Source organism: Acomys minous (genome assembly GCF_964271855.1).
Source record: "Acomys minous genome assembly, chromosome: 16".
Classification (NCBI taxonomy): Eukaryota; Metazoa; Chordata; class Mammalia; order Rodentia; family Muridae; genus Acomys; species Acomys minous.
The window spans coordinates 42,805,533-42,816,882 of record NC_140498.1 but is presented as its reverse complement, the minus strand read 5'-3'; the positions used below and the strand labels follow the sequence as shown (position 1 = coordinate 42,816,882).

The 11,350-nt window shown below is 49.2% G+C and overlaps 1 protein-coding gene across 1 annotated transcript; it reads left to right on the top strand.

Moving 5' to 3' along the window:
* Positions 1 to 4,128: 4,128 nt before the first annotated feature.
* Positions 4,129 to 11,093, top strand: NMRAL1 (NmrA like redox sensor 1). The gene is made up of 5 exons (XM_084763142.1): positions 4,129 to 4,494; positions 6,358 to 6,596; positions 8,417 to 8,666; positions 9,298 to 9,488; positions 10,812 to 11,093. The coding sequence occupies exons 1-5, from the start codon at positions 4,455 to 4,457 to the stop codon at positions 10,989 to 10,991; spliced, it is 900 nt and encodes a 299-aa protein (XP_084619268.1). The 5' UTR covers positions 4,129 to 4,454; the 3' UTR covers positions 10,992 to 11,093.
* The last annotated feature ends 257 nt before the right edge of the window (positions 11,094 to 11,350 follow it).

Genomic DNA, 11,350 nt, shown 5'->3' with positions numbered 1-11,350 from the left:
ACTTTCCAAGTCTCTGACCAGGACTGGCAATCCTTCAGCTTTTCCCGCAATCCTCATGTACTCATTGCTGGACCTGTCCTGGCAAGCTTGGGTGTGCCACTATCATGATGGTTTAAGGTCCTCCGTTCCTATGGCTTTTGTTTTGTTTTGTTTTCTTCTCTTCTGTTTTTTCAGACAAGATCTCACTATATAGCTCTGGCTGTCCTGAAACTCATTCTGTAGACAAGGCTGCCCCCAAACTCACAAGAGATCTACTTTCTACTGTCCAGTGATGGACTTAAAAGTGTGGGGTGTTGCCTGCCTCAGTATGGCTATGAACAAGGTAGAGTTCCCTGGGGAGTAGGGGTGATCTTTAGGGCACCTGAGGGGTGCCATTTGGAAGCAGGACAGATTAAAGAGACCCATCTCTTCTTGAGGCATTAGACGGGTGCAGGACTTTGGAAAAGCAAGTCAGCATCTGTTAAAAATCAGTGTTAGAAGCACTAACACTTAAAGGCAAGCATTCCTCCTGATGTTTGTGCTTCTGAAAGTAAGCAAAGGTGTTCAGGATGGTACAATGTGACTCCCCATGTGACAGCTGCCTAGCTGTCTTGAGGAAAAGGACTATCAGCCAAAGGGGTCCTACCAACCACTCGGCTGCCTCTTGTGTCACAAACCATCTTCAGGGCTGTTCCTGCTGCTTCCTCCATCTTAACTCTACCGAAAAGCGGAAGGAACAAAAATAACACAAAACCCAAAACCATCCAGTTGAGAAGCTCCCGGGTGGAACTACAGCAGAATATATACATACATATATATATATATCAGCTAAGCCTTGTAGAGAGACGTCACATGGCAAACCCACTAGGTGAGACCCTAAGGTCCCTGAGCAGAGTGTTGGGATCAGGGACCAACCATGGCCATTTGCTTTGGACAAAGCTCAGCTATTTGTTTTGGACCAATCACAGTCCTGCCCCTTAATCACAAACCAGAAACACTGAGGCTTGTGCTTGGACTAATCATAGCCTCCCCTCTTAGCGCCAATCACAGCTATCTCTCTGTTAGGGCTCAAGGAGTTGTGATCCCCTCTTGCCTGAAAGGAAATAGCAGCAAGATTACTCAGAGTTCACTGGGGCTCGCGATAAGCAATTAGTTGGTATCACAGAGTTCAGCCGGCCCTTCCTGAAGCCGTGTCCGCAGGAGCTAAAGCAACCATTACGGCTATCAGCTTTCTCCAGGTGTCTGTGGAGCGGGCCAGCTGGCTGCTGCTGGCATAATCCAGCACAGCGGACAGTTTGACTGACAGCTCTTTTACTTAAGGCAGCAAAACAAAGTCCTACAGCTGCTAATTGGGGAAGTAGACCGGCCCATTCCTCAAAGGCTCTGCTTATGTGCAGGAAAATGAAACAGAAGGGGTGTTTACAATAAGAACCTGAAGAATTTATCATTAGCATTTAATAGTGATTGCATCAGATGTTTGCCTTGTGCTACGATTGCTCAGCACCTGCCCGATACCCCAAGAAGACGTGGACCCCTCATCTCTGTCTCACTGGCACAGAAGCATAAGATAACAGGGTGGCAGAGATGACGAGAGACATACCCAAGATAAATTCACAAATAGATGCCCATGCCTCGTTGCAGAACCTCTTGACCTCAACTCATGCTCCTGTGAGCAACCCTAATGAAGCTGCTATGGAAAAAAAGGGCGTGCAGAGGCCTAGAGAGATGCCTCAGTACTAAAAGCACTTGCTGCTCTTCCAGAGGATCCCAGTGCAGTCCCCAGCACACACACCAGGCAGCACCCACATCACAAACACGTGCAACCCTAGTTCCAGGGGACCAAACACCCTCTTCTGTTCTTCACAGACACCTGCCCTCACGGGGACATACTTACACACATATACACAAAGTTCAAAACAGAATAAAATATTTTAAGAAAACAATATGACAATAGAAGAAAGGCTGGCTGGAAAGGAAGGGGATCAGCAGGAATAGGAGGAGAACAACAGAAGGTAATGGGGGGGGGAGGTGAATGTGCTAAAAAAAAAAATATATATATATATATTTAAAGATTTTATTTATTATGTATACAGTATGATCAGATCACATTATATATGGTTGTGAGCCACCATGTGGTTGCTGGGAATTGAACTCAGGACCTCTGGAAGAGCAGCCAGTGCTTTTAACCACTGAGCCATCTCTACAGGCCCTACAAATACATTTCATACATGCATAAAAGTGTCATACTGAAACCCATTGTTACAGATAATTAATATATGCTAATAAAAGAAAAATTCACAAATGATTCATTTGTAAATATAAACACAAATGTAAATGTGTACTTATTAAGCAAAAATATGTGCATTTTGAAGTTTGGGTCAATATCTTACACAGCATAATCATCCAGGCATGGTAATACATGCTTATAATCCCAGTATTCTGGAGGCCGAGGCAGGAGATGCCCCAGGTTTGAGACCAGCCTGGGCCATATAACATGATCCTGTCTCAGAAAACAAACCACATCAAGTGTCAAGGGTAGGAGGATCTCGGTGAGTTTGAGTTCACTAGATCAAACTCGTGAGTTTCAGGACAGCCAGGACTACACAGAAGAAGAGACTCTGTCCAGAAACAAAACAAAACAAAACAAAACAAAAAAAAGCCTTTCCAGTAGGCCTGAGTTTGATTCGTAGCACCCACGTCCAATGGCTTAGGGCCACCTGTACCTCTAGCACAAGGGGGAATCTCAAACCTCTGGACTCTGCAGGCAAAACGCACTCTCATCTGTCCACCTGCCCCACATATTCATACACAAAAGTAAAAATAAGTTTAAAAAAATTAAAAAGCAAACCAAAAAACCCAAACAAGTCTCTGAGTTATCTCCAGTGCTAGATTTTTAAGAAAAAGGGCGACAGTTTTCCTGGTTTCTACTGGAGCCTCACTAGTGAGCTAGCTCAGCAGCAGCCACTTGCCAGGCCTGCCGAGGCACCACGTCCAGGGTTATCAGCAACCAAGCAGCAGAACGCGTGCTCTGGAGGAGAGGAGACTGGAGAGGAGATGCTGTGAGCCGAGCTCAGGAATGGGAAACGGGTAGTGCTGCTTCCCACTCAGCAATAACTGTGCCCACTGTGAGCTGAATACAAACCTCACTTTTGTGTTTACAACAAAACAAAAGCTGGGCAGCGGTGGCACACACCCTTAATCCCAGCAGTGGGAGGCAGAGGCAGGTGGATTTTTGTGAGTTTGAGGCCAACCTGGGCTACAGAGTGACTTCCAGGATAGCCAGCGTTATACAGGGCAAAATCCTGTCTCAAAAAAAGAAAAAATAGGGGCTGGAGAGATGGCTCAGTGGTTAAGAGCGCCGCCTGTTCTTCCAAAGGTCCTGAGTTCAATTCCCAGCAACCACATGGTGCCTCACAACCATCTATAATGTGAGCTAATGCCCTCTTCTGGCGTGCAGGTGTACATATGGACAGAACACTGTATACATAATAAATAAATAAATCTTTTAAAAATAATAAATAAAAATTAGTGTTTGCAAAAGTTAGTCAGGCATGTAAAGGAGTTTTACAGATAGCCTTGGAGAGTTAAGAGCTATTGGGCACTTAATCATTAGGTGACACCCAATGTATGCAAATGCAGATAGATGTTCATATATGTATTAAAATAGTAACTAAGCCGGGTGTGGCACCAGCTACGAGGCAAGCCTGGTCGGTCTACATATCACCTTCCAGGCCAGACGACTATATAGTGGGACATCGTCTCTAATAATAACGATAATAACATCAAAATCATTTATGTGTTTGGGTCAATGTTTTACGTCAAGTAGATATAACCAGCAAAGCACTGGCAATTTATACCTCTAATCCCTGTACCCTGGAGGCTGAGACCGGTATTCCGTTTAGCAGACTCCCCACCTCCTACCCCGACACCAGTCACATGCCACGTGAGCTTGAGCCAAACAGGACCTGCACCCTTAGGGCAGTGTGCTCACCCAGGCGCTTAAACCGAGAAACAGCCGGAGCGTGAAGGGAGGAACCATCCGGCCAGCGGGCGAGGGGGAGGGCAGGCTGTGTGGGCACGGACAGGGGCAGAGGCAGGACCGCAGGCGCCCGAAACCTGGCAACTGGCCGGCTACGCGCACAGCAAGGCATGGAGGCGGGGCGGGGGCGTCACTGGTACGATATTCTGGAGGCTGCTGTTGGGGCTGGCGGCTTGCATAGGGCTGATGCCCTCCCCCTGTATAGTGTTCTTGGCTGTAGGCCCGCGAATCAGGCTAAACCCCATTCTCCGCCCTTTCCTCTCCGAGTCTTTGTCACCGAAGTTGAGTGAGTTGTGCTCTGGGGGCTGGGAGCGCTGATTCAGACAGCAACTCGGAACCTGTTCGGGGACCGGACGGATCCGGGCAGAGATCCCGCTCTTCGCCAACTCTGCCGCCCCAGGCCTCTTGGAATCTCGCTCCTTGGGCCCTGGACCCCATGGCCGAGAAGAAACTGGTGGTGGTATTTGGAGCCACAGGTGAGCGAGCCAGGGCTGGCAAGGTCTGCCAAGCCGAGGACCCCAGCCCCTCCGCAGGAAGAGCTGCTGTGGTGACATGGGGGGGGGGCGGCAAAACCTGAGTGCAGATCGGTTTTGAATATATGTGTTTGTGTGTGTGTACATATATATACGTATATATAAATATAGCACACATATATACACACAGAACACACATGGGTGGACATGGTGGACACACCTTTGATCCAAGGCCAGATGGTCTATATAGCAACTTCCAATGTACACACAAGTTGCTCGCGTGTGTTTGTACAGAATACCGAAACCAGATTTTTCTCCCTCCTTCCTCCCCCAGGTGACAGGTTTTCTTGCTGTTGGACTAGAGTAAATGCAAATACAGGCCACATCTTCAAACCAAACAGCAGCATGTTCCTTTGCTTTTACCCATCTCCCTGTCCACTCGACCTATTTTCATTTCAGATATATAAATGCTTTTTTTTCCTTTTCTTTTTACATTTCCTGGGCTGATGATTTAACCTAGGGCTTCCCGAATACTGGGTAAGGGCTGTACTTTTGAATTTCATGCTCAACTGCTGAACCTTGTGGTGGTAGGGTTACTCATAACGTGTGTGGGTGTTTTGCACACATGTATGTTTTAAATAAAATTTTGTTGTGGGTGTGCACATTGCCACTGAGCACTTGTGGAGGTGAAGGTACAACTTGCAGAAAAATTGGTTCTTTGCTCTGTGGGTCCCAGAGATGGAACTCAGATGTTAGGTTTGACCTCAAGCCCCTTTACCTCCAGCCACTCAACAGTTTATAGCCTGGAACTTCTGATCCTGCTTCCTCAGCCTCCTCTGTTAGGCCTCACAGGCGGGCACTCTACTGCTGGTCTGTATCCCACCCCCGCCCTTAGAGGACAGTTGAGAAAAAAATAGTTTTGATGTTGGTTTTGGTATTTTGAGGCCTGGTCTCACTTTGTAGCTCTGGCTGGTCCAGAACTCACTGGCCAAACTGGCTTTCAATGCAGAGACCAGTCTATCTCTGCTTCCTGAGTGCCAGGACTAAACGCCTGTGCCACACACCTGGCCCATTTTCCTTTTTGAAGGTGGATGGTGTCATCCAGGCTGGCTCACCTTAAACTCCTGAGGTCCATGCTTCCCTCCCTCCTCAGGCCCTGGAGCAGCTGATACAGCAGGCACAGTGGCCACTGTCCGGTTAGAAAATATTATAAAAGAGGCTGGAGAGATGGATCAGAGGAAGAGCACTTGCTGTTCATTCCCAGCAACCCCACCTGGCAGCTCACAACTCTCTAATTCCAGTTCCAGGGAATCTGAGGTGGCCTCCACAGGTACTGCACACACGTGGTGCACATACATACATGCAAGCAAAAGACTAATACAAATAATAAAAATAAAACATAAGTAGCCAAGGCGTGGTAGTGCATGCCTTTAGTCCCAGCACTTGGGAGGCAGAGGCAGGTGGATTGCTGTGAGTTCAGGGCCAGCCTGGTCTACATCTGAGTCCCGGGCTCAGCCAGAACTACACAGTGAGATTCTGTCTTAAGCCAAACCAATCTCCTTCGAAATATAAAAACCTGAAAATAGATTAAGGGGGGTTTTGGGTTTTTTGTTTGTTTGTTTGTCTTGTTTTTTTGAGACAGGGTTTCTCTGTGTAGCTTTGGCTGTCCTGGACTCCCTTTGTAGACCAGGCTGGCCTCAAATTCACAGCAATCCACCTGCCTCTGCCTCTCAAGTTCTGGGATTAAAGGCGTGTGCCACCATGCCCGGCAAGGAGGTATGTTTCTTGAGCATTCTTTCCTTTGATGGAGCAATCCCTTCTAGGCTGTGCTCTCTCCCTGACTCTGGCAGTTGTGACTCCTCACAGGTGCCCAAGGTGGCTCAGTGGCACGCACGTTGCTGGAAGATGGGACATTCAGGGTTCGAGTGGTAACAAGGAACCCTGAACAGAAAGCAGCCAAAGCGCTGAAGCTGCAAGGCGCGGAAGTAGTGCGAGGGGACCAGGATGACAAAGCTAGCATGGAGCTGGCGCTGACAGGAGCTCATGCCGCCTTCATCGTCACCAACTACTGGGAGAAGTGCAGCCAGGACCAAGAAGTCCAGCAGGTACAGGGGCGAGGAGACCACGCGACTTGGTTTAGTGTGATCCAGGAGGCAGTTCTGACTTGGCCAGACAGGACTGAACACTTCAGGACCTGCTCTTTTTCTTGTTGCTCTCCAAACTTTTATTATAGAGGACACGCCTTCTGCCTATCGTAGGACCCCTTGTGGGGATAAACCACATACATCCCACACAGCAGATTTGTCTCCTCAATCCTGGGAAAGCCTTGTGAGCTAGCTCCCTGCGCCCTTGATAACCATACTCCAGGTAGTTCAGAACCACAGAAATTGTCTCACGGTTCTAAAAGTTTGGGATCCAATTAAGGTGCTGCTGCCTCTGGCTCAAGCGAGGTCACTTTCTAATACTGAGGAGGAAGGCTTCCTCAGCACTTCCAGCTTCTGTGGCTCTCGGTGTGCCTTCGGTTATGGTCGTGTCACACTAGTATGTGCTTCCATTTTTCATGGGTTCTTCTTGTGTGTTTTATTTTGGGCAGGGTCTTGCTATGTAGCCCATGTGGGCTTGTGATGTTGAATGCTAGGATTATAGGCATATGCTACCATGCCTGGCTTTTTTATTTTTTTTTTTCTTTTGTTTATGGTGTTGTCTTTGTTACTTTTCTGTTGCTGTAAAGGGACACCACGACCAGGGCAACTTACAAAAGAAACTGTTTATCAGGGCTCATGGTTCAAGAAGGTTGGAGTCCATGGTCATCATGGCGGGAAGCATGGCAGCAGACAGGCAGGCATGGCACTGCAGCAGTAGCCTGATCTGTGGGCAAGAGGCTCAGAGTGCCACCTAGGAATGGTGTGGGCTTTTGAAGCCTCAAAGCTCACCTCCAGTGACACACCTTCTCCAACAAAGCGCCACCTCCTGATCCTTCCCAAACAGTCGCACCAGTGGGACCAAGTATTCAGGTGTATGAGTCGGTGGGGGCTGGTCTTATTTAAACCACCCCAGGAGTCTTGCCTGCGTCAGTGTCTGTGCACCACTTGCATGCACTGTCCACAGAGGCCGGAAAAGGGCACCAGACACCCTAAAACTGGAATTACAGATAGTTGTAAGCTGCCATGTTGCTACTGGGAATTGAACCTGGGTCCTCTGGAAGAACAGCCAGGCCTCTTAACTGATGAGCCACCTCTCCAGCCCTTGGCTCACTTCTCTTAGGAGAATATTTATTTTGGGTTTAGGAGTCATGTGATTAATTTAGGATGATCAAATCTCAAGACTCTTAATGCTATCCACAAAGACCCTGTCCCGAAATTAAGTCATATTTACAAGTTTGCAGGGGTAAGGTATGGGCAGATTTTTTTGGGGGGGGAGCTACAGTTATATACCCCCAACCTTAATGGCATGGATCATTGTTTATTAACCAGTAGGGTCACAATGGTTAGACCACTTGTCCTGGGTCACACAGCTGGTTCATCTCAGCCCAGATGAACCTGAGCGGCCCATGTGCCTAACCATCAAGCCCTATCTTCTCCAAAGATGACTTGGAGCTGATGAAATCATCTGATTCCATGGTCACAAAGATGGGCTATGTACAGCGAGAAGGCTTCTGTGCCCTTCCCAAGGCAGGCCCGCTCCCTTTCCAAGCCTTTCCATTTTTGTGGGCGGGGTCTCATGTGGCTGAGGTTGGCCTCACTTCGCTCAGTGTGCACAGTGGGCTATAGCTGAAGAAATCCCATGACCTCAAGGATGCGCATTGTTCCAGAGCAGAGGGCCTCCTTGGGGTGGGCAGCCATGGAGCTAATCCGTCAGTAGGGGAGGAGGATTGGGGACACAGGCCCTTCCTCTTACCCTTGTGTTCTCTCTTCCTGCTTACCAGGGTAAGCTTCTAGCAGATCTAGCCAAACGCCTGGGCCTCCATTATGTAGTCTACAGCGGCCTGGAGAACATCAGGAAGCTGACGGCTGGGAAGCTGTCGGCAGGACACTTCGATGGCAAAGGGGAGGTGGAGGAGTACTTCAGAGACATCTGTGTCCCCATGACCAGTGTGCGGCTGCCTTGCTATTTCGAGAACCTCCTTTCCTATTTCCTGCCTCAGAAAGCTGCAGATGGAGAGAGCTACTTGCTGGGTGAGTGTCCTACCTGCCCCCCCACCCCACCCCAGAGCAGCACAGTTCTCAGCATGTGAAGTAACAGTTGTAGAGGAGAAAAGTGGGGTTGTCAGTAGTTCACTCTGGGTCTAAGCCCAGGCTTCCTGACATTCGCTTGAGACTCGGTATGTCATCTGACTTAGGCAGACCTCAACTTTACAACCTGTAAAATGGGTTTAACATTGGTCAGCCAGGGTTATTAATGTTCTCAGAACAGGAAGCAAGGGATGTAGATGGTGCCTGCTGGCCAGTCTGCAAACTGGATGTCCTGACCTAGTTTGGAAGGAACCTCAGCCAGCTGGTGTCCTGCCAGTTGGTCAATGGGTTAAAGTAGGATGTAGTAGATGCCAAAGCTGGAGGGGCTGGTGGCTGCTGGCCACTCTTTGCTCTCTGTGGACATCACCTTCTCTGAGGGTACAGGTGTTGGCAGAGTTCAGGAGTCCTACTTGCCCAGGGATCAACAGACCCCTGGCACACTTAGTTTGCAGAACTTGGGTACTGCTGGCACTACACGAAGACAAAGACCAACACTGGTGTGTGGGTGCCAAGAGGAATGGCTGCTGGGAAAACCAGCTGAGACCCCTTTCCCCAAGGAGCTCTGTTCTCACAGACTTGCCCATGGGCGATGTCCCCATGGATGGAATGGCCGTGAGTGACCTGGGCCCCGTGGTGCTCAGCTTGCTGAAGAAGCCAGACGAGTATGTGGGGCAGAACATCGGGCTCAGTACCTGCAGGCACACCGCAGAGGAGTATGCTGCTTTGCTCAGCAGGCACACTGGCAAGGCTATACATCATGCCAAGGTGAGTTCCTCTCTCCCCAGAGCTGTGACACCCCAGCTCCTGCAAGATGCCCCTAACTCCCCAAAGGGTTATTTTTTGTTGGTGGTGGTTTTTTAGTTTTTTGTTTGTTTGTTCTTTTAAAGACAGGGTCTTACTATGTAGTCCAGGCTGGCCTTAAATTCAGAGAGGTCCACCTGACTCTGTCTTCCAAGTGCTGGGATTAAAGGTGTGCGGCACCACCTGGCCCTGTTTAAAATTTATGTGTATGAGTACTTTGCCTACTTGTACATCTGTGTGCCACTTGCACGCCTGGTGCTGTGGAGGCCAGAAGAGGGCATTGGATTTCCCGGAAATGGAGTGATAGATGGCTATGAGCACTATCTAGGTGCTGGGCTTGAACCCGGGTCCTCTGGAAGAACAGCCAGTGCTCTTAACCACTGAGCCATCTCTCTCTAGCCCCAAGCTTTTTTTAGTACAATGCCTAGTGTCTATAAAAATGTGCACTTGAGGCCGGGCGTGGTGGCGCACGCCTTTAATCCCAGCACTCGGGAGGCAGAGGCAGGTCAAGGCTTCACAGAGAAACCCTGTCTCGAAAAACCAAAAAAAAAAAAAAAAATGTGCACTTGAAGCCAGGAGTGACACACCTTTAATCCCAGCACTCGGGAGGCAGAGGCAGGTGGATCTCTGTGAGCTTGAGGCCAGCCTGGTCCACAAAGTGAGTCCAGGACAGCCAAGGCTACACAGAGAAGCCCTGTCTAAAAAAAAATAATAATAAATTAAAAAAAAAAGTGCACTTGAAGTCACACACCTTTAATTCCAGCACTAGGGAGGCAGAGGTAGATGAATCTCACTGAGTTGGAGGCCAGCCTGGTCTTCCAGGACAAGGAGGGCTACATAGAGAAAGCCACCAGGAGCAGGGACGCAGGGAGGGAGGGAGGGGGAGAGAGAAGAGAGGGAGAGGGAGAAAAGGCGCTTGCACTAAATGGCCGTGTGGTTTTAAAATGAGGTGGGACTAAGAAAGGATTGTGGAAAGTCTGAAGAGTCTGATTGGGTTTGGGAGGGAAAAAAAAGGAAGATTTTGGCTTCTGAACAAGGACATGATATTGCTCATTTCTGCTCTGAAAGGCACTGACCTTGACAGAACAGCCTTTCAACTGATTGGTGTCAGGTAGCCTATGAGGAGCCAGTTTCCATACTTGTGCTTTCTAGCTGGGAGTGTTCAGGGACCTCACATGAGGACCTGAGTGAGAGACTGCAGAGCCAGTGCAATCTTGGGCAATACTTAGTCTACCCCGGCTTCACCACAGCTGTGGAGGAGACAGACATGGTGGGCTCTATTTCCAGACAACTCCGGACGAATACGAGAAGCTTGGCTTCCCGGGGGCCCGAGACTTGGCCAACATGTTCCGCTTTTATGCCCTGAAACCTGACCGGAACATTGATCTGACCCTGCGACTCAACCCCAAGGCCCGGACCTTGGACCAGTGGCTGGAGCAGCACAAAGGGGACTTTGCACAGCTGTGATCTTGAAGCATCCAGTTGGGGAATGAGAAGGACAACCATCCTTTTTGTGTACAGTTTTGTGTTTTCTGTTATTTTCCCCTAAATAAAACCATTGTTCTCACAGATGGCTTCCCTAGAGAAAAGGCCTCTGTCTGTGGGAAGTGAATTAGAGTGGCAGCTGCAGGAAAATGGGCTGACAGCACCCAGGTGCTGGTAGGAGGCACCAAGTAGGCGCAAGGGCTCATCTGGTACTTCGCCCTCAGCGCCGAGAAGAGCCTGAGCAGCGTGCGCCCACGACCCACAGGGACTCAGGCAGTGTATAGTGGCTACATGCACTACCAGAAAGCCTTGAGTAGTCCCCATGAGGCAAGATGCTGAGG